At 63.9% G+C, this 22,869-nt stretch overlaps 1 protein-coding gene across 1 annotated transcript in view; it reads right to left on the bottom strand.

The window, feature by feature from the left end:
- Positions 1-22,869, bottom strand: part of HSPG2 (heparan sulfate proteoglycan 2) — a 58,458-nt gene that overhangs the window by 2,651 nt on the left and 32,938 nt on the right. Inside the window, 47 exon segments of the mRNA XM_032709281.1 lie at positions 1,914-1,940; positions 1,943-2,047; positions 2,545-2,650; positions 3,551-3,783; positions 4,566-4,787; positions 6,204-6,302; positions 6,380-6,488; positions 6,562-6,671; positions 6,755-6,854; positions 6,935-7,079; positions 7,165-7,249; positions 7,481-7,597; positions 7,682-7,829; positions 7,907-8,019; positions 8,110-8,376; positions 8,839-8,936; positions 9,013-9,208; positions 9,391-9,651; positions 12,120-12,299; positions 12,378-12,570; positions 12,649-12,830; positions 13,318-13,452; positions 13,527-13,670; positions 13,760-13,898; positions 13,982-14,133; positions 14,215-14,353; positions 14,438-14,589; positions 14,673-14,811; positions 14,897-15,048; positions 15,126-15,264; positions 15,360-15,511; positions 15,591-15,729; positions 16,153-16,310; positions 16,507-16,645; positions 17,054-17,208; positions 17,339-17,477; positions 17,591-17,745; positions 17,823-17,961; positions 18,044-18,189; positions 18,275-18,410; positions 18,494-18,636; positions 20,373-20,513; positions 20,599-20,721; positions 20,897-20,956; positions 21,314-21,494; positions 22,485-22,585; positions 22,662-22,772. Of these exon segments, the coding sequence (XP_032565172.1) occupies positions 1,914-1,940; positions 1,943-2,047; positions 2,545-2,650; positions 3,551-3,783; positions 4,566-4,787; positions 6,204-6,302; positions 6,380-6,488; positions 6,562-6,671; positions 6,755-6,854; positions 6,935-7,079; positions 7,165-7,249; positions 7,481-7,597; positions 7,682-7,829; positions 7,907-8,019; positions 8,110-8,376; positions 8,839-8,936; positions 9,013-9,208; positions 9,391-9,651; positions 12,120-12,299; positions 12,378-12,570; positions 12,649-12,830; positions 13,318-13,452; positions 13,527-13,670; positions 13,760-13,898; positions 13,982-14,133; positions 14,215-14,353; positions 14,438-14,589; positions 14,673-14,811; positions 14,897-15,048; positions 15,126-15,264; positions 15,360-15,511; positions 15,591-15,729; positions 16,153-16,310; positions 16,507-16,645; positions 17,054-17,208; positions 17,339-17,477; positions 17,591-17,745; positions 17,823-17,961; positions 18,044-18,189; positions 18,275-18,410; positions 18,494-18,636; positions 20,373-20,513; positions 20,599-20,721; positions 20,897-20,956; positions 21,314-21,494; positions 22,485-22,585; positions 22,662-22,772 (6,705 nt within the window).

Below are 22,869 nucleotides of genomic sequence, written 5' to 3' on the forward strand. Positions count from 1 at the left end.
TCAAGTACACCCTCCTGTGTCCCCAGGTGTCCCAAGTGCCCTCCTGATGTCTCCAGGTGTTCCCCCAACTCCCCAGGTGTTCCCAAGTGTCCCCAGGTGTTCCCCATGTGTGTATCCCCCGCCGCGTCCCCAGGTGTCCCCTTGTGTCCTCCCATGTCCTCAGGTGGCTTCAAGTCCCCAAGTATTCCAAGTGTGTGTGTCCTTCTGCATCCCCAGGTGTCCCCAAGTGCCCTCCCCATCTCCCAGGTGTCTCCAAGTGTCCCAGATATCCCCAAATATTCCCCACGTTGTATCCATCCCCTCTAGTGTCCCCAGGTGCCCTCCTCATGTCCTCAGGTGTCCCTCCATCTCCCCAGGTGTCTCCAAGTGTCCCCAGTTATCCCCAAGTGTTCCCCATGTGTGTGTCCTCTGCTGTGACCCCCCAAGTGACCCCCCATGTCCCCAGGTAACTTCAAGTCCCCAAGTATCCCCCAGGCGTGTGTCCCTGCCATGCCCCCAGGTGTCCCCTGTGTCTTCAGGTGTCCTTTTTTGTCCCCAGATGCCCCCAAGGGTCTCCAGATGTTCCTATGTGTCCTCAGGTGTGTCCCCAGGCGTGGCCCCCCCTGCCATGTCCCCCGTGTCCCCTCTGTGTTGCCCCCCTCCGTGTCCCCAGGTGTCCCCCCATGTCCCCACATGTCTCCAAGTGTCACCAGGTGTCCCCAGTTGTCTCCAAGTGTCCCCAGGTATCTTCAAGTATTTCCAACTGTGTGCATCCTCTGTGTCCCCAAGTGTGTCCCACTCTGCCCCAAGTGTCCTCTCCATGTCCCCAGGTGTCTCCAAATGTCCCCAGGTGTCCCAGGTCCCTAAGTATCCCAAAGTATTCCCCAAGTGTGTGTCCCCGCCTTGTCCCCATGTGTCCCCAGATGTCCCCATGGGTCTCCAGCTGTCCCTACGTGTCCCCAGCTGTCCCCCCCATCATGTCCCCAGTCTCCAGTGTCCCCAAGTATCCCCCTCCCCATCTTTTCACGTCCCCTTGTGTCCCGCCATGTCCTCAGGTGACCTGACCCCACTCTGTGTCCCCAAGTGTCCCCAGATGTTCCCCTTGACCCCCCACCCCAGCCCCCTCACAGTGCTGGCAGTGTCCCTGGGTGCTCCCTGTGTCCCCAGGTGTTCCCCAGTGCCCCCTGTCCCCCTGTCCCTGGTGTCCCAGTGCTGGCATTGTCCCCAGGTCTTCCCCAGTGCCCCCCATGTCCCCTCCTGTCCCTCCCATCCCCGCTCCCCTCTTGGTGCTGGCAGTGTCCCCAGGTACACCCTACGTCCCAGGTATTTCCAAGTCTCCTCCTCGTCCCCGCTGTCCCCTCACAGTGCTGACAGTGTCCCTGGGTGCTCCCGTGTCCCCAGGTCTTCCCCAGTGCCCTCATGTCCCCTCCTGTCCCATCCCTGCTGTCCCCTCTCGGTGCTGGCAGTGTCCCCAGGTACACCCTATGTCCCCAGGTATTTCCAAGTCCCCCCCGTCCCTGCTGTCCCCTCTCGGTGCTGGCAGTGTCCCCAGATTTCCCCCCCATCCCCCCTGTGCCCGGTGTCCCTCACGGTGCTCCCAGTGTGTTCCCATGGGTGCAATGTCCCCAGGTGTTCCCATGTACCCCCTGTCCTCCCCTGTCCCCAGTTCCCCTCACGTGCTGGCAGCGTCCCTGGGTGCTCCCCAGTGCCCCCCATGTCCCCTCTCATGCCCCCATGTCCCTGGTGTCCCCTCACGGTGCTGGCAGTGTCCCTAAGTGCCCCCCATGTTCCCTTGTCCCTGGTGTCCCCTCACGGTGCTGGCAGTGTCCTGAGGTGTTCCCCAGTGCCCACCATGTCCCCCCTATCCCCGATGTCCCCCCAGTGCTGGCAGTGTCCCCAGTGCCCCCCATCCCCCTGTCCCCCTGTCCCCTCACGGTGCTGGCAGCGGGCCCCGCTGTGCCCGGGGGGCAGTGGCAGGAGCCGTGGGCACAGGAGCCGCCGTGCAGGCAGGGCCGGGAGGGCCCGCAGCCCTCGGCCTCCTCCTCCTCCTCCTCCTGCTCACAGCGTGGCCTGGGGACAGCGGGGACAGCGTGGACACAGGCGGCACAGCCATGGGGACACAGCACACACGTGCACACAGCATGGGCACAGCACACACACAGGGCACACACACACACAGAGCACACACACAGAGTGCACACATGCACACTGCACACACACACACACAGTGCACACACACACACACACTGCACACACACACAGTGCACACACACAGAGCACACCCCCCATGTACACACGTGCACACAGAGCGCACCCCGTGTGCAGCACACGTGCACACACAGTCCGTGTGCTTACACATGGAGCACACGGGCACGCACGGCACATGTGCAGCACGTGCACACACACGTGTGCAAATGCACATGCAGCCATACACATGTGCAGCACGCGCACACACACGTGCAACACACACGTGCAAATGCACATGCAGCCATACACAGAGCACACACACACGCGTACAAACACCCCCACAGTCCCCCCCCACCCCTCCCTGTCCCCCCGGGGTCTCACCGCGTGTCCCCGGCCGACACGGCGCGCGGTGCCCGCAGGGCCGGACCCCCCGGCTGCGCAGGAACCGCTCCCGCAGCTCCAACCGCTTCCCGTTGATGGACACCTGGGGGGACACCACACCTCAAAGAGGGGACACCCCACGGCCACCTCGCAGTGGGGACACCACACGTGGTCACGGCCCTGCCAGTGGGGCACCTCCCAGTGCAGGACACCTCCCAAACAAGGGGGTCACCTCCCCAGTGAGGGGTCACCTCCCAGGGGGGACACCAAGGGGACATTCATAAGTGTCATCTCTCCACCAAGGGGTCACCTCCCCAACAACGAGACACCAACAAGGGGACACCAAGGGGGTCACCTCCTCACCAATGGCATCACTTCCCCAATGGGGGACACCCAGTGGGGACACCAGCAGGGTCACCTCCCAACCAAAGAGGTCACCTCCCAACCGAGTGGACACCAACAGAGCCACCTCCCCAATGAGGGGCACCAATGGCGTCATGTCCCAACCAACGGGGTCACCTTCTCAATGAGGGGACACCAAGGGGGGGTCACCGTTCCACCAAAGGGTCACCTTCTCAACAAGGGGACACCAAGGGGGGGTCACCGTTCCACCAAAGGGTCACCTCCCCAGCGAGGGGACACCAAGGGGGGGTCACCCCAGTGACCAGTCTGGGTCACCTCCCCAGTGAGGGGACACCAACAAGGGGACACCAAGGGGGTCTCCCCTCAGTGAAAGGACACCGAGGGGGTTCACCCCCCCAATGAAGGGACACCAAGGAGGGTCAGCTCCCCACCAAGGCGACACCAAGAGGATCTCCCCCAGTGAGGGGACACTAAGGGGGGGTCCCCCCTTCTGAGGTTCCACCAATGGGGGGTCACCACCCAGTGAGGGCCACCAAGAGGGGTCACCTCCCTGCTGAAGGGACAAGGGGGGGTCAGGTCCCCACCAAGGGGACACACGGGGTGTTTTTCCCCCCTGTGAGGGGACACCAGGGGGTCTCACCTCTCCGATGCAGCCACGGAAGGAGGCGTTGGTGGGGGGCCGGAGCGGGGGCTCGGTGCCCCCCAGGTACAGGGGGCTGCGCAGGTTCAGCCCCTGGCTCTTGCCGGGCGAGGAGCGTTTCACGGGGGCCGCGTCGTCCACCATGAGGGTCCCGTCCTTGTTCAGCCGCTCGGCCGTCACCCAGTGCCACTGTCCCAGTGCCACCGGGCCCGTGCTCCGCAGCACCGCTGGGCCTGGGGATGGGGGAGGTCACGGGGGGCAAAGGGGACACCAGGGGACACCAGGGACACTGGGGGACACCAGGGGACACTGGAGATGCTCAGGAACCTGAGAGGTGTCCCCAGTGATGCTGGGGGACCTTGGTGGTGCCTGAGGACCCCAGTGGTGACAAGGGACCCCAGCGATACCAGGGGACCCCACAGATGTCCAGGGACCCTGGCAGCATTGGGGGACCCCAGTGAGATCAAGGTGACACTTAGTGGTGTGTGAACCCAGTGACCCAGTGGTACCAGAAGACCCAGTGAGGACTCCAGTGTGGCCAAGGGACCACAGTGATATTTGGGGACCAAAGCAGTGCCTGAGGACCCCAGTGGTGTGACAGTGATGCTTGGGGACCCTAACTCTAGGGATGTGATGCCAGGGGACCCCAGTGACACCGGGGTACTTCAGGGATGCCAAGGGGACCTCAGGAATGCCCAGGGACCCCTGGGGACCCCAGTGGTGCCAGAAGACCCAGTGATACTCAGGGACCCAATGATGCCAAGGGCTGGGGTTAGGGTCACCCCCCTGGTGACAGCAGGGGACCTCACTGATGACCAGGGACCCTAACAGCACCTGGGGACCCCAGTGATACCAAGGGACCCCAGTGGTGGCAGGGATCCCAGTGGTGCCAGGGGACTCCATACAGCTCAGGGACCCTCGTGACACCAATGGACCCTGGCAGTGCCACGTCACTCCCTACCCCCGGGATCCCCAGAGCCCTCCCCTGCAGTGCCCTCGTCCCTGTGCCACCCACCTGAGCCCAGCTCGTAGCGGAACTCGAGGTGGCCCCCGACCATGGCCAAGGCCACGAAGTCCTCGACGGGGGCGGCTTTGCCGGCGCTGAAGAGCAGGAGCCCGTCGGGGGCCAGCGGCAGGAACTCGGCCTCCACGCGCAGCTCGTGGTGCACGTTGGTGAGGGGTGGGTACGACACGAAGGCTCCGTCCTCCTCGAAGGACGGCACGTTCACCGCCTCCCCTGTGCACCCCAGTCAGTGCCCCACGCTGGGACCCCACCTCCATCCCCATGGTGGGACCCCATCACCCATCCCCAACATCCATATCCATGGCAGAACCCCAACCTCCACCCCCAACATCCATATCCATGGCAGAAATCCAACTCCATCCCCAAAATCCATACCCATGGCAGAAACCCATCCTCCATCCCCAGAGTAGGACCCCATCATCCATCTCAACATCTATATCCATGGCAGAAACCTAACCTCCATCCCCAAAATCCATATCCATGGCAGAACACCAACATCCATCCCCAACATCCATATCCATGGCAGAACCCCAACATCCATCCCCAACATCCATATCCATGGCAGAACCCCAACCTGCATCCCCAGGGTGGGACACCATCACCCACCCCCAACCTCCATCCCATGGTGGGACCTCATTATCCATCCCATGGTGGGACCTCATTATCCGTCCCATGGTGGGACCCCATTATCCATCCCTGAGGTGGGATCCCATTATCCATCCCCAGCCTTAAACCTATGGTGGGACCCCAACCTCCAACCCCATGGTGGGACCCCATCACCCATCCCCAACCTCCAACCCCGTGGTGGGACCCCATTATCTCTCCACAACCTCCATACCCACAGTGGGACCCCAACCTCAAACCCCATAGTGGGACCCCAACACCTCCATCCCCATGGTGCCCGTCTCCCCAGGCTGGTCCTGATCTCCGTGCCAGTGTCCCCAGGGTGGTGGCAGCCTCGTATCCATCTCCCCAGGGTGGTCCCAACCCCATGCCCATCTCCCTGGAACAGTCCCAGCCCTCTATCTGTGTCCTCAGGGTGGTCCCAGCCCCATGTCCACAGCCGGGGGTCCCAGCCATGTGCCCATCTCCCTGTGGTGGTTCCCATCACATGCCCACATCTCCAGAGTGCTTCCTACCCCATCCCCATGTCGCCAGGGTGGTCCCCAGCTATGTCCCCATTTCCCCAGGGTGGTACCCACCCCATCCCTGTGTCCCCAGGGTGATCCCCAGCTATGTCCCCATTTCCCCAGGGTGGTACCCATCCCATCCCCGTGTCCCCAGGGTGATCCCCAGCTATGTGCCCATTTCCCCAGGGTGGTACCCACCCCATCCCCGTGTCCCCAGGGTGGTCCCCAGCTATGTCCCCATTTCCCCAGGGTGGTACCCACCCATCCCCATGTCCCCAGGGTGGTCCCCAGCTATGTCCCCATTTCCCCAGGGTGATACTCACCCAATCCCCGTGTCCCCAGGTTGGTACCCAGTCATGTTCCCAAGTTCCCACAGTGGTCCCAGGTCTGTGCCCATCTCCCTGGGGTGGTCCCAGCCATGTCCCACCTCCCCGGGACGGTCCCCACCCCGTGCTGTGTCCCCAGGGCGGTGCCAGCCCCGTGTCCCCGTGTCACTCACCCTCAGTGCACCTGTCCCCGCTCTTGCCCAGGTGGCAGCGACAGGTGTAGCCCTGCCCGTCCGGCCGGTTGACACAGGTGGCATCGGGCCCACAGGCCTCTGGGGTGACAAGCCATGAGCACCCCGCCGAGAGGGACACCGAGGTGCCATCCCCACGGCAGGGTGGTGTCACCTACCTGGGTGACAGTGCAGAGCCTGCGAGTACTCGCAGTTGCTGCCGGTGAAGCCGTGGGGACAGCGGCACATGTAGGTGCCACTCTCGTCGTCCTGGCACACGCCGCCGTTCTGGGGAGGGGTTGATGTGGGTGTCAGCCGTGGGTGGCGATGGGTGGGCACCTCCCACCCCCTCCAACCTCACCTGGCACGGCCGGTCCTGGCAGGTGGGACAGTTGGTGACACCGTGCGCCTGCAGGTCCATGTCCCCAAAGGCCACGTCCTCTCCTTGGATGCGGAGCTGGCGCACGCAGCCTGGGCAGGGATGGGGATGGGCACAACTGCCACGTGATGCCCAGTCCCCCCCGCCCTGGTGCCCCCCAAAACCCACCACTCACCCATGAAGCCGCGGCTGAGCCCCGTCTTGGCCACGGCGCTGATGTCGGGGTACCCGCCCAGGAACAGCTCCTCGTTCAGATCCAGCCCTTGGAACTTCCCCTGCAGGCACAGACGGGTGGGCACCACCTCCAGCACCCTGACCCCCACCCAATACCCACCACCACCCCCCGAATCACTACCTGGGAGGTGCCATTAACGGGGGGATGCCCATCCAGTGCCAGCGAGCCCCAGGTGAGGTTGCGGAGCAGCCGCACGGTGTGGTACTGGCCCAGCCGCAGTGCCACGGGGTGACGGATGGTGGCCATGCCCGAACCGGCATCAAACCTGATTGTTTTGGGGCACAAGGGGTGTGGGTGGGTGCTGGCATCCATCTCCCCCCTGTCCCAGAGCACCCACTCGTGGCTCTCACCTAAACTCGGGGCGGCCGCCCACCAGCCCGAAGGAGATGAAGTCGGCGCCACTGTTTTTCCTCTGCCCGTTGTAGAGGAGAAGTCCTGAGGGGTAACAGGAGGTCAGGCAGGAGGGTCCCCACCCTGGGGTGGGGGTCATGTCCTAGGGGATCCCAAAATCCCACCAGGATGGAGGAGAACTCCCCCATAAAGTGGAGGGGCTCAGATGAAACAAGAATGGGAGATAAAGGAGGGCAAGGGGAGGATGAAGGGAGGAGGAAACAGTGGAGAGGACATGGAGGGGGACACAGGGACACGTGGGGGACACGGGCTCACCATCAGCAGCATCAGGCCGGAAGCTGATGAGGATCTCAAACCTCTTGTAGGCATCCTTGATGGTGGGCAGGGGGAGGAAGGACTGGGGCGACTGCCCGAAATAGGGAACCAGGTGCTCTGTGGGGACAGGAAGGGTCAGGAGGGGTTCGGGGACATCACCCCCACTCCTGCCCAGTCCTCTGCCCGTCCGCCCCTCCTCACCCTGGACCTTGAGCACGTAGTAGGCCGTCTCCTGGCCGCGGTGGTTGCCGGCGGTGCAGGTGTAGACGCCGCCGTCCTCAGGGCGCACGGCCGGCAGGGTCAGCACGTTCCCCTCCACCCTGGCACCCGCCGGCAGCTCCCCCTCCAGCTGTGACACAGCGTGGGGGTCAGCACCCACAGAGGGTGCCCCCCGACCTTCCCCCCCACCCCATCCCTCCCTCTCACCTTGCTCCAGGTGATCTCTGGCACCGGGAAGCCAGATGCCAGGCATGGCAGAACAGCCGCCGATCCCACGGACACCTCCTTCACCTCTGGCTGCCCCGCGATCTGGGGGGCGGCTGGGGACACATGGGGGTGTCACCAGGGCTGCGGTGACACCGTGTGTGTCCCCCCAGCTCCGCGTGTGTCCCCCAGCTCCGCGTGCCCACCTTGCACGTGCAGGATGACGTGGGACTGGACGGTGCCCACGGCGTTGGTGGCGGTGCAGCGGTACTGCCCCGCATCCGCCCGCTCCACCCGCTCGATGGTGAGGGTGCCAGCACGGACCAGCACCCCGGGCCGGATGCGGCCCCCCACTTTGCTCCAGGTGACGTGGGGACGCGGTTCACCCAAGCCCAGGCACTCCAGCTCCACTGTCGTCCCCACCAGCACCGTCTGCACGGCCGTCCGGATGTTGATCAGGGCCCTGGGGAGAGCTTGGGGGGACAGTGGGGTTTTGGGGTGACCCCCTGGCACAGGGAGGCGTTGCAGCCCAGGGTGCCACGAGAGGAGTGGGAGATGGGGAGAAATGGGGTGCTCAAGGGGATGGGGGGACCAGTGGGATTGGGAATGGGCAGATGTTGGAGGTGTTGGGGTGCTCATGGGCTGGGGAGACGTTGGGGGTGTTGGGGTACCCACGGGCATGGGGAGACAGGGAGTACCAGGGTTGTGATGGGTGTGGGGAGAGATTGAGGGTATTGGGGTGCCTGTGGGCATGGGGAGAGATTTGGGATATCGAGGTGTCCGTGGGTGTTGGGAGACTTGGGGGGGTGCCCAGGTGACCGTGGATTTAGGGAAATGGAAGGTACAGGGGTGCCCCTGTATGTGGGGAGATGGGGGTACCAGAGTGCCCGTGAGGGATAGGTCAGGGGTCTCCTGTGCCCTGGTGCTGCTCCTACCCTGGACGGTGAGCGTGGCCCTGTCCTCCGCCTGCCCGCCTGGGGCACTGGCCCGGCACACGTACACCCCCTGTGCCCCCCACGCCAGCTCCGGGATCCTGTGGGGACACAGCCAGGGTGAGGGACCCCACAGGGGGTCAGGGGGGTCCCACCTCCCCATCCCCCGTTCCTTACCGCAGCACCCCGTCCCTCACACTGTGGGTGGGGGGCAGCTCTCCGCCCTCCTTCAGCCACTCCACACGCGCCCGGGGGTCCCCGGACACGGCGCAGGCGAACTCGGCGGTGCCGCCCACTCCCTTGACGAGGCTCCCCGGGGTCACCCGCACCGCCAAGGGACCACCACCGATGTCCACACCTTCAGCAGTGCCACCTGGGAGGGGTGGAGGACATCGATGGTACCAGGTGGCACTGGGATCACCCGGGCGGGATGCAGAGCCCGGTAGTACCCAGGAGCACCAGGAGCACCCAGGAGCACCAGGAACACCCAGGCAGCACCGGGAGCACCCTGGAGTGACGCAGAGCCCAGTGGTACCCTGGTCCCAGAGGGCTCACCGTGGACGGCCACGCGGGCGAAGGCCTCGGCGGTGCCCACGCGGTTGGTGACCAGGCAGCGGTAGGTGCCGGCGTCGGCGGGGGCAGCGGGGCCGATGCGCAGGAGGCCGGCGCGGTGGGACACGCGCCCCGACAGGCTCCCGTTCACCTTGGCCCAGGTGTAGTGCAGCGGGGGGGTGCCATGTGCCAGGCACTGCACCTGCAGCGCGTCCCCCGCGCGCACCGCGGTGTCCTCCGGCAGCACCGTGGCGTACGGAGCGGCTGCGGGATGCACGGAGCCTCAGCGGGGATGGGGCCGGGAAGGGGTCAGCGGGGCAAGGAGGGTGTTGGAGCGGGGTGTGGGAGGATGGAGGCGGGTGGGTGTTGGGGTGGATGAGGGTTGGATGGATCTGTGAGGAAGGGATGGATGGAGGAGTGGGAGAGGAGATGAGATATGGATGGCTGGGACGCTGCGAGATGGATGGATCTACCAGGAGGGAAGGATGGATGAAGGGATGGATGGATGGAGGGATGGATGCGTGGAGGGATGGATGGAGGGATGGATGCGTGGAGGGATGGATGCGTGGAGGGATGGATGGATGGATGGAGGGATGGGTGGATGGAGGGATGGATGGATGGAGGGATGGATGGATGGAGGGATGGATGGAGGGATGGATGCGTGGAGGGATGGATGGAGGGATGGATGGATGGAGGGATGGGTGGATGGAGGGATGGATGCATGGAGGGATGGATGGAGGGATGGATGCATGGAGGGATGGATGGAGGGGTGGATGGATGGAGGGATGGGTGGATGGAGGGATGGATGGATGGAGGGATGGATGGAGGGATGGATGGATGGAGGGATGGATGGATGGAGGGATGGATGGATGGAGGGATGGGTGGATGGAGGGATGGATGGAGGGATGGATGGAGGGATGGATGGATGGAGGGATGGGTGGATGGAGGGATGGGTGGATGGAGGGATGGATGGAGGGATGGGTGGATGGAGGGATGGGTGGATGGAGGGATGGATGCATGGAGGGATGGATGGAGGGATGGGTGGATGGAGGGATGGGTGGATGGAGGGATGGGTGGGTGAATGGATGGCGGAGTTTGAGAAGAGATGATGAGATGGGCATGTGCTGGGATGGACAAAGTGGATGAATCCATATGGAAGAAATGGATGGAGGGATGGATGCATGGAGGGATGGATGGACAGATGAGTCTGGGACAAAAAGGAGTGATGGGTGTGTGCTGGGGTGGATCAGGGATGGACAGATCCCCAAGGAAGGGATGGATGGAGGAGTGTGACAGGAGATGAAGAGGTGGATGTGAGCTGGATGGTTGAATGATGGATGAATCCACCAGGAAGGGATGGGTGGATGGCAGAGTTTGAGAGAAGATGGAGAGATGGGCACATGCTGGCATGGATGAGAGACAGATGGATCCAAGAGGAAGGGATGGATGGAGGGGTGTGAGCAGAGATGGAGAGATGGGTGTGCGCTGGGATGGATGAAACAGATGGATGCACAAGGAAAAAATGGATGGAAGGGTGTGACAGGAGGTGGGATGGCTGAGTGATGGATGAATCCATATGGAAGAGGTGGGGATGTGGGTGGACGGATGGATGGATGGATGAATGGATGGATGGATGGATGGATGGATGATTGGCAGAGTCTGAGAGGAGATGGCGAGTTGGGCGTGTGCTGGAATGGAGGAGATGGATGATGCACAAGGAAAAGATGGATGCAGGAGTTGGGAAATGGAGAGTAAGATGTGAGGGATGAAGGTACCAGGAAGGGTTGGATGGATAAGTCTGAGGGGAGACTGAGAGATGGGTGTGTACTGGGGTGGATGACATGGATGGATGTACAAGGAAGGGATGGATGGAAGGGTGTGGGAGGAGATGGTGAGATGGATATCAGCTGGGATGGATAAGCAATGGATGAATCCACAAGGAAAAGGTGGATGGAGAAGTGAGGAGATGTAGAGATGGGTGTGTGCTGGGATGAAGGAGTCGGGTGGAGGAGTTAGGAGATGGAGGGCTGGGGCAGCTGAGTGATGGATGAATCCATGGATGAAGGGGAGGGGATTGTGGGTGGATGGATGGATGGATGGATGATTGGCAGCATCTGAGAAGAGATGGTGAGTTGGGTGTGTGCTGGGATGGATGAGACGGATGATGCACAAGGAAGGGATGGATGGAAGGGTGTGAGAAGAAATGGAGAGATGGGCATGTGCTGGGGTGGGCCAGAGATGGGTGAATCCACAAGGAAGAGATAGATGGAGGAGTAAGGAGATGGAGAGATAGGTGTGTTTTGGGATGAATGTGATGGATGGATCCATGAGGAAGAAATGGAAGGAGAGATACGAGCAGAGATGGAGAGGTGGGTGTGAGCTGGGAGGGGTGAGCCGTGGATGGATCCAGGAATAGGGGATGGATGGATGGATGGATGGAGGAGAGAGCAGAAGTGGAGACAGATGTGTACAGAGATGGGACATGCTGGTGGCCACATCCATGGGAAGGACTGGGTGACAGAGCTTGAGAGGAGATGGAGAGGAAGAGGACGAGCGCTGGGATGGGATGAGAATGGTCCCACAGGGAAGGGCTGGATGTGAGGGTGGGAGCAGCGATGGGGATGGGCACGTGCAGAGGAAGGACAGAGAGGAGCTGAGGATGGGTGATGCCAGAGGTGAAGGCAGCAGGAGGGGCCCAGGGGCACCCAACCCCCCTGGGACCCTCTCCTTACTCTCCACGTCCAGGGTGACGAAGACCTCTGTGGAGCCCACGGGGCTGGTGGCATTGCAGATGTACTGGCCTGAGTCCTGCTGCGCGGCACGAGGGATCACCAGGGTCCCGTTGACCACGCGGTGCTGCCAGGGCAGGGGCGCCCGCAGCTTCGACCACTCGATCCGCGGCATCGGGTCCCCTGCGGCCACACCGGCGCCCGTCAGGCCGGGCACTGCCCGGGGTGCCCGTCCTGCACCACCACCCCTCCCGCCCGTACCTGTGGCAGTGCAGTGCAGCGTGGCCGTGTCCCCGGCCACCACAGTGACGGTGGCCGGCGCGGTGACCTCGGGGGCTCCGGGGTGCCGCTGCGCCGACTCCACGCCCACGTCCACCCGTGCCTGCGCCGAGCCCAGCGCGCTGTGTGCCGTGCACACGTAGGTCCCGGCGTGCTCCGGCTTGGCCGGCGAGAGCTGGGTGGAGGGGACAGGGTGTGGGGTGAGCACTGGGCATCCTCTGGTGTCCTGAAGCACCCCGGGGTGCCCCCTCACCTGCAGGATGGCCTGGCTGTCCATGTGCAGCAGGGTCTGGTGCTCCACCTTCTGCCGGGAGCCCAGCCGGCTCCAGCGCACCAGCGGCCGCGGTTCGCCCCGCCCGAGGCACTCCAGGCTCAGGGATTTGCCCTCCTTCACTGTCACGGGGCCTGGTGGCATGACCGACACAGTGGGGGCACCTGGAGAAGGAGGAGGACAGGGCTGTGGGGATGGGGACACCACCGTGAGGGATGGCCACGGGAGCACCATCACCTTGGGGATGTCAGGAACACGAGGAGGATGTGAGCATGGGAGTGGGGCTGGGGACCCCATCATCCCAGGGGCATCTGGAGCGCATGGAGGACCCAGGGATGGGGATGGGAACATCACCACCCCTGGAGCACCAGGAGGACACCAGCATGGGGACATGAGTGCCACCACTCCAGGTGAAGCATGGAGGGGACATGGGGTATCTGGAGCATGTGAGGACACCAGCATGGGGACAGGGACAGAGATGCCACCAGCCTGGAGGCACCTGGAGGACATGAGGATGGGGACACCACCAGTGCAGGAAGACCCGGAGCCCATGAGAGACACCAACATGAGGATGTCAATGGGGATGCCACCACCTGGGGGGCATCTGGAACACACAGGGATGGGGACAGGACCACCACAGCCACCTCATACCTTGCACCACGAGGTTGACGACGCTGCTGGCGACACCGAAGCGGTTGGAGGCCACGCAGTGGTAGGCGCCCTGGTTGCCCACGTGGGCACCAGTGATGGAGATGACCGAGCCATTAGCGCTGATTTTCACGTTGTCTGGACAAGGAGCGGCCATCAGCACCAGGGCCATGCTGGGTACCATGCCAGGGCCACCCCGGGCACCACTATACCTTGGAAGTGCTGGCCAGGTCCCATCCGCCAGGTGACGTTGACGGGCCGGGCGCCATCGTGGACGCGGCACTTGAAGGTGGCATCTTCCCCCGGGGCCACGGCCATGCTGTGCGGGTCGATGGAGATGATGGGGCTCTGCAGGCCTGCGGGGACAAAGGGACAGGGAAGCCATGAGGTCACCCATGTCACCCACACCCCCTACCATCCTCCCCCACCCCACAGCCACACTCACGGTAGCTGGAGCTGTCCCGGGAGGTGACGGTGACGGTGACAGTGGCCTCACGGGAGACACTGCCCGTGTCTGCCCGGCACACATACTCCCCTGAGTCGGCCACCGAGAGCTGCGACAGCCGCAGGCGGGACCCCGACATCTGGGGACATCACAACACCAGGTGGTGGTATCAACCAGCCACCCACAGCCACCGTCCCCCACCCCGCAGGTGTCCCCTCCTACCTGGTGCTTGGCCGGGAGGGACCCCCCGCGCTTGTACCAGGTGATGGTGGCCTGTCCCTCCCCGGCCACCACGCAGTCCAGGTCCAGGGTCTGCCCCTCAGTGACAGAGGACGCCGAGGACTCGATGCGGATGGGTGGCGTGATGGCAGAAGCTGAATGGGAAGGGTTGGAGTGACTGTCCCCAGTGGTCCCCCACACGGGTGGGGATCCGTCCCCCAGAGGGTGGCACTCACAGTGGGATGGGTTGGCCCCGTCATCGATGGTGACGATGAGGGATGTCTCCTGGGTGACGCCCCCCGATGTCACCCTGCACACGTACTCGCCTGAGTCGGCCGCCGTCACCTGGGGGATGCGCAGGCGGCTGCCCGACACCTCGGAGAGGACAATTTGGAGACAAGTCAGCACTGTAGAGCAGGGGATGGGACAAACTCAAGGTGACCTCCCTCTGTGCCCTACCTGGTGGCTGGCGGGCAGGGACCCCCCACGCTTGTACCACGTCACGGTTGTGGGGCCTGACCCGGCCACCACGCAGTTGAGGTCCAGGGTCTGTCCCTCGGCGATGGCCGAGGACAAGGACTCGATGTGGAGGGGCTGGGAGACACCAGAGGCTGGAGAGGACAGGGAAAGGGGACGTTTATCATCGAGGTGACACCTGACTGTCCCCAAGCGCTGCCCTCTCGCTTGCACTCACGGTAGTAGGTGCCGGCGCTGCTGGGCACGGTGACAATGACAGACGCCTCCTGTGTGACGCTGCCCAGGGTCACCCGGCACACGTACTCCCCCGAATCGGCCACCGCCACCTGGGCGAGGCGCAGGCGGGTCCCCGACACCTGGGGAGGTGACACATTGGGGACACATCAATGCCTGTCGTGCGGCTGTGCCCTGAGGGGTGATGCCACCTCCCCTGTGTCCCACCTGGCTGTTGGGGGGCAGAGCCCCCCCGCGCCGGTACCAGGTGACATGGGGGTGACCCTGTCCTGCCACCATGCAGTTGAGGTCCAGGGTCTGTCCCTCGGTGACAGCAGCAGACGAAGTCTCGATCCTCACCGGCGGCGTGACACCAACACCTGGGGGTGGCAGTGGGGTCAGTGGGGGCACCACAGTGTCCCCACTGTGTCCCCATGTCACCGCCCACCCCTGGTACCGTAAGAGGAGCCGGCGCCAGTCTGGATGGTGACGATGAGGGATGTCTCATGTGTGGCAGTGCCCGATGTCACCCGGCACACGTACTCCCCCGAGTCGGCCGCTGTCACCTGCGGGATGCGCAGGCGGGTGCCCGACACCTGTAGGGGGGTGACACAGGAGAGAATGGGGACACAAACCCCTCATCACTCCCAAAAATCCCTTTCCCACTCCAAAATGCTCCTCAGACCCCTACCTGGTGCTTGGCTGGGAGGGACCCCCCACGCTTGTACCAGGTGACAGTGGCCTGTCCCTGCCCAGCCACGATGCAGTTGAGGTCCAGGGTCTGTCCCTCGGCCACGGAGGAGGACGAGGACTCGATGCGCACAGGGGGGGTGACACCAGCAGCTGGGGACAGAGATGGGACAGTCACCCCTGGCCCTGTGGCACTGTCCCCTGGCCCCTGTCACCTCCTGTCCCCACTCACGGTAGGCGCCGGCCCCGCTGGGCTGGATGGTCACCATGATGGAGATCTCCTTGGTGGTGGCCCCGCTGGTCACCCGGCACACGTACTCGCCCGAGTCAGCTGCCGTCACCTGCAGCAGCCGCAGCCGGGAGCCAGATACCTGCAGGGAGGGGACATGGGGGTCACTGGGGCCATCAGTGCTGGCACGGGGCCATCTGGGATTGCATGAGGCCACTCGAGTCTGCACGGCGACACTTGGGCTTCCCTGGGCCACCTGGGCTTACACAGAGTCACCAGGGCTTGCATGGGGTCACTTGGGCTTCCCTGGGCCACCTGGGCCTATATGGGGTCATCTGGGCTTCCATGGGCCACCTGGACTTCCACAGGGTCATCTGGGCTTGCGTGGGATCACTTGGGCTTCCATGGGGTCACTTGGGCTTCCATAGTCATGGGGCCACCTGGGCTTGCCCAAGACCAACTGACCTGGGGTCACCTGGGCTTGTGTGGGGCCACCTGAGTTTGCACAGAGCTGTGGGTCACCCCCATCCTCCCCCATTGGTGACATCCCCTCTGTGTCCCCTACCTGGTGCTTGGCTGGGAGGGTCCCCCCGCGCTTGTACCAGGTGACAGTGGCCTGGGCGGGGCTGGCGATGACACAGTTGAGGTCCAGGGTCTGTCCCTCGGTCACGGGGGACGACAGGGATGACGACTCAATGCGCAGGGGGGTCGTGCTGCCTGGGGCTGGGGACCGAGAAGGGTTAGAGATTGCAGCCACCACCACATGTGACCCTCTAAGGGACACTGGGAGCCTGGGAATCCGGGATGGGCACGCATAGGAATGTCTTCTCCAGGGAGCAATTCATCCCAGATCCCAGGACACCGCGGGGCAGTGACACCCACCCATGGGTAACCTCCCGTGTCCCCTGTCCCCACTCACGGTAGGCGCTGGCCCCACTGGGCTGGATGGTCACCATGATGGAGGTCTCCCTGGTGGTGGCCCCGCTGGTCACCCGGCACACATACTCGCCCGAGTCAGCTGCCGTCACCTGCAGCAGCCGCAGCCGGGAGCCAGACACCTGTGGGGAGGGGCCACGGGGGTCACCGGGGCCACCTGGGCTTCCATGGGGCTGCTGGGGCTTGTATGGGGCCATTTCAGCTTCCACGGGGCCATGTGGGCTTAAATGGGCCACCAGGACTCACATGGACGACCAGAGCTTGAATGGGGTCACCTGACCTTGCACGGGCTGCTTGGACTCCCGTGGGCTTCATGTACAACACAACCTTGTATATGCCACCAGGGCTTGCAAGGGGTCACTTGGACTTGCCCAGGGCCACCTGACCTTGCATGGGCCACCAGGACTTGAGTGGAGCTTCCTGATCTTGGATGGGGTCACTTGGACTTGCCCAGGGCCACCTGGACTTGCATGGAGTTGTGGGTCAACCTTATTCACCCCCTCGGTGACATCCCCCTCCGTGTCCCCTACCTGGTGCTTGGCCGGGAGGGTCCCCCCGCGCTTGTACCAGGTGACAGTGGCCTGGGCAGGGCCACTGGCGATGACACAGTTGAGATCCAGGGTCTGTCCCTCGACCACGGCAGAGGACGGGGAGTCGATGCGCAGGGGGGTGGTGTTGCCTGGGGCTGGGGACCGAGACAGGAGGGTGACACTGGTGACATCAGTGACCACGGCAGGGCATGTGAGCCATGGCTCGGTGCTGAGGCATACAGGGCTCCCTGCTGGCACTGCTGCCCCCCTGTTGTCCCCACTCACGGTAGGCGCTGGCCCCACTGGGCTGGATGGTCACCATGACCGCGCTCTCCCTGGTGGTGGCCCCGCTGGTCACCCGGCACACATACTCGCCCGAGTCGGCCGCCGTCACCTGCAGCAGCCGCAGCCGGGAGCCAGACACCTGTGGGGAGGGGACACGGGGGTCACCAGGGCTTGCACAACCCTTGGAGGGGCAGAGCTGGGTGCTGCCACCACATAGTCCCCCCTTGGTGACACCCCCTTCACGTCTCCTACCTGGTGCTTGGCCGGGAGGGTCCCCCCGCGCTTGTACCAGGTGACAGTGGCCTGTCCCTGCCCAGCCACCACGCAGTTGAGGTCCAGGGTCTGTCCCTCAGCCACCGTGGATGAGGACGCCTCGATGCGCACAGGGACACCCGAAGCTGGGGGTCCTGCGGGGGAGGACAGAGCTGTGACCACCCGCTGGGGACCAGCATGTCCCCCACGGTGCCACCACGCCTGCTCTCACCGTAGGACGAGCCGGCCGCGGCCACGACAGTGACGGTGACAGAGGCCTCGCGGACGGTGGTGCCCAGGCTCGCCCGGCACACGTATTCCCCTGAGTCAGCCGCCGTGACGTGGGGCACCCGGAGCCGGGACCCCGAGACCTGTGGTTGGGGACACGCACTAGTGTCACACAGCAGGGGACAGGGCAAGATTTGGGGCGCTGCCCACCCTGCTGTGCCCCACCTGGTGCCCGGCGGGCAGAGAGCCCCCGCGCTTGTACCACACCACGGTGGCAGAGCCGGGCCCTGCCACCACACAGTCCAGGTCCAGGGTCTGTCCCTCGGTGACGGATGGGGACGAGGACTCGATGCGGACGGGCGGCGCCGTCCCTGCGGGGAGCAAACCGGGGCACACGGTGGGTTGTGGTCCCCAAAACCAACCCCAAACCCCTCCGGCATCCCCCACCCGCCTCACCTGGCACCACGGCCACCTCGATGGCGGCGCGGGCCGTGCCGGCGGTGCTGGTGCCCACGCAGAGGTAAACTCCGCCGTCGGCCGCCGTCACGGCGGGGATGACCAGCGTGGCGATGTCACCGTGCTCGGCACGCGACTGCGGCACCGGGACCGGTGTGAGCGGCACCCGCGGTGCACCCACACCCCCCCCAGCATCCAGGGGTGCTGTGCCCCGCTCACCTGAGGCGGCAGGGTGCCCCCCTGTTTCTCCCAGGTGATGGTGGCGGTGGGGGACCCCGAGACCCGGCAGTAGAGCCGCACCGTGGAGCCCTCCTGCACCTCCGTCCGCTCCGGGCTCACCTGCACCTGGGGAGTGCCGGCGGCTGCGGGAACGGGGGGATCAGGGGGCTGCTGGGGGGAGGGAGAGGGGAGCATCGGGGGATGGGGACAATGGGGGTGACATGAGCAAGGCAGACAATGAGGACGATGGGGACAATGGGATAGTGAGGGTGATGGGGACAATGGGGGTGATGGGGACAATGGAACAATGGGGATGATGGGGACAATGGGGGCAATGTGAGTGAGGGGACAATGGGGATGATGGGGACAATGGGGGAAATGGGCTGATGGGGACAATGGGGATGATGGGGACAATGGGGGCAATGGGAGTGAGGGGACAATGGGGATGATGGGGACAATGAGGGCGATGGGGACAATGGAGGCAGTGGGAACAACGGGAGCAATGAGGACAATGGGGGTGACATGAGTGATGCTGATGAAGAGGATGAAGGGGGAAGTGGATGATGAGGGTGATGGGGTGATGGGGGACAATGGCAGTGACAGAGATGATGGGCATGATGGGGATGATGGAGACAACGGGATGATGGAGATGATGGGGATGATGGAGACAACGGGATGATGGAGATGATGGGGATGATGGAGACAATGGGAGCAGTGGGGACAGTGGGGGTAACGAGTGATGCAGCCAATGAAGAATGATGGAGGTGGGGTGGTGGGACAATGGGGGACAATAGGGACAATGAAAGTGACAAAGATGATGGGAACAATGAGGATGATGGGGACAACGAGGATGATGGGGTCAATGGGATGATGGGGACAATGAGGATGATGGGGTCAATGGGATGATGGGCACAATGAGGATGATGGGGTCAATGGGATGATGGGCACAATGAGGATGATGGGGTCAATGGGATGATGGGCACAATGGGAGCAATAGGGGAAATGTGGGTGACATGAGTGATGCAGGATGATGGGGATGACAGGATGGTGGGGATGATGGGGGTGATGGGGATGATGGGGATGATGGGGGTGATGGGGATGATGGGGATGACAGGGATGATGCAGAAGATGAGGATGATCAGGGTGATGGGGAAAATGGAATGATGGGGATGATGAGAAAGATGGGATGATGGAAATGAGGGGGCAATGGGGGAAGAAGGGGACAGTGGGGACAATGGGGGATGATGGGGGTGACGGGGATGATAGAGGATGATGGGGGATGATGGGGACAATGAGGGTGACGGGTATGAGTGGGGGGTGACAGAGACAATGATGGTGACAAGGACAATGAGGACAATGGGAATTATGAGAAGATGGGGATGAGGGGGATGATGGGGGATGATGGGGGATAAAGGGGGTGATGAAGGTAACGAGGGTGACAGAGATGATGGTCACAGGGATGATGGGAATGAGGGGGATGGAAAATGGGAGGTGACAGGGATAATGGTGACAGGGATGATGAGAGTGATGGGAATGATGGGGTTGACAGGGATGATGCAGACCATGGGGACAATGGAAATGGACAATGGGGAGCAACAGGGATGATGGGTGATGATGGGAGCAAGAGCGGTGACAGGGACGATGGGGACAATAGGAGTCATGAAGATGATGGGGATGATGGGGGTGATGGGGATGATGGGAACAGCGGGGTAACAGGGATGATGGAGATGATGGGGATGGGGATGCAGGGGATGATGGGGATGGGGATGATGGGGACAATGGGGACAATGGGGTGACAGGGATGATGGAGATGATGGGGATGGACAATGGGGATGAGGGGGACAACAGGGGTGGTGGGGACGAGGGTGACACCTCTCACCTTGCACGTGCAGGTACCCCCGTGCCGTGTGCTGCCCGGCGCTGCTGCGTGCCCGGCACTCGTAGTGCCCCTCGTCGGCGGGTTCCACGGCGCCGAACCGCAGCGTCCCGCCCTGCACCACGGCCTGAGGCGGCAGCGCTCCTGTGGGGACACAGCTGGTGTCACCCCCCATCACCACGTCCCCACGCCCAGTGACAGTGTCCCCCTGTCCCCTGCGGGCACCTACCGAGCCACTCGAGGGTGGGCGCGGGGCTGCCGGTGCCCACGCAGCGGAACTCCGCCGGCTGCCCCGGTGCCACGCTCAGCTGCGCCGGCTCCACGCTGGCGGTGGGGGCGGTGGCGGTGCCGGCTGCGGTGACACCAGGGGGGGCTCAGGGCTCACTGGGCCCCCCCCGGTGCTGGTGGGGCGGTGGGAAGCGGGGGTGGCGTGGCTCGGCTGGCAGCGGGGTGTGCGGTGGAGCCCCGGCATGCAGCGGGTGGGGGCAGCGTGTGGACCCCCCTGGGAGACCCCCGCAGTGACTCACCCGGTCTGTGCCCCTCCATGAACTCAACGGGGCCGTAAAACATCTGAGTCTTCGAGGCTGCTGCAAGAGGGTGGGGGGTGTTAGGGGAGTGTGCCCATCACCCCTGGGTCTGGGCACCAAACCTGCCACCACCCCGGTGTTTCGGCACTGAACCTACCCATCGCCATGGCCTCAGGACCCACAGATTCCCATTCCCATGGTCTCAGAACCCTCTGGTGCCCATCCCCGTGGTCGCAGGACTCACAGGTCCCCACCCCCATGGCATCAGGTGCCCATTCCCATGGTATTTGGACCCACAGGTGCCCACTCCCCATCACCAGAGCTCATGGGTCCCCATCCCCATGGTCTCAGGCCTCCCTGGTGCCCATCCCCGTGGTCTCAGGACCCCCTGTGCCCACGGCGGCGGGTGGGGCTGACCCTGGACATAGAGTGTGGCGGTGCCCTGGTCCATGTCCAGCATGTTGGAGCCGGTGCACACGTAGACCCCGGCGTCCTGGGGCCGCACCCCGCGCAGCGTCAGGATCCCGTTGAAGTCCACGGCGCCCGCGGGCAGCGTCCCGTGGTTCTGCCGCGTCCACACCAGGGTGTAGGCAGGAGACTGGCGGGGAGACACGTGGGCAGGTCTGAGGCCACGGTGACGGGCGTGCCAGGGGGGGCACGCACCCGTCTGGGCACGCGTCGGGGAGAGGTGGGTACCCAGGGATGGCCAAAGAGCTATATGGGGACCAAAGGGTGTTTGGGGGGGTCTATAGGAGCACCCAGGGGTGTCCCTGTGCCCTGGGTGTCCCTGTGGGTAAATCTCTGGGTATCCTGCTCTGTGAGACCAGGTGGGCACCCAGGGGTGTTCCCATACCCTGGACGTCCCTGTGGGCACCTAAGGGTGTCCCCATGCCCTGCATGACCCCATGCACATCTAGAGGTGTTCCTATGTCCTGGATGTCCCCATGGGCACCCAAGGGTGTCCCCATGCCCTGGATATGTCCCCATGGGCAACCATAAGTGTATCTGTGCCCTCCATGACCCCATGGGCCCCCAGGGGTGTCACCTTAACCTGAATGACCCTGTGGGCACCCAGAGATGTCCCCAAGGGCACCCAGAGGTGACCCTGTGCCCTGGATGTCCCTAAGGGCATGCAGGGGTATCCCTGTGGCCACCCATGGCTCTCTGTGCCCTGCATGTCTCCAGGAGCACCCAAGGGTGCTCACATGCGCTATGTGACCAGGTGCACCCCGAATGTCCCCGTGGGCATCCAGAGAAGTCCTCATGCCCTGCATTTTCCCACGGTCACCTGAGGGTGTCCCTATGTCACTTGTGCACCTTGTCATGCACAGGTGTCATGCAGTGTCATGCAGAGGTGTCATGCACAGGTGTCATACACAGATGTCATGCACAGGTGCACGTGGTGTCACCCTCATGCACATGCTCTATGTGACCTGTGCACCCCGAAAGTCCCCATGGGCATCCAGAGAAGTCCTCATGCCCTGCACGTCCCCATGATCACCCGAGGGTGTCCCCATGCCCTGCATGTCCCCGTGCCCCCCAAGGGTGCCCTGCACCCCCCACCGTGCCGGGCCCCCCCTGCCCTCACTTTGCTCTTGGCGGTGCAGACGAAGGTGACGTCGGCGCCCGGCTGCACCCGCTGCACCCGCTTCTCCTCCACGGTGACAGTGATGGGCTTGTCGGGGGTCTCTGCACCCAGACATAGGGACAGCTGAGCCCACCCTGCCCCCATCCACGCCCACCCCCCTCGGTGCCAGCGCCCTACCGGTGACGATGACCTCGGCACGGCTGGCGTTGCTGTGCCGGAGGTTGCGGCAGGAGCACACGTAGACTCCGGCCTCCGAGGGCTGGATGCTGGGGAAGTGCAGCTCCTCGCCTGGGGCGACATGCAGGTGACACCCTGCACACCCACACACGCCCCTCGGGGACACCCTGATGCCCCCCCCACCCCGAGCCACCCCATACCTTGCCGA

This window comes from Chiroxiphia lanceolata, chromosome 22 (assembly GCF_009829145.1).
Source record: "Chiroxiphia lanceolata isolate bChiLan1 chromosome 22, bChiLan1.pri, whole genome shotgun sequence".
NCBI classification, from domain to species: domain Eukaryota; kingdom Metazoa; phylum Chordata; class Aves; order Passeriformes; family Pipridae; genus Chiroxiphia; species Chiroxiphia lanceolata.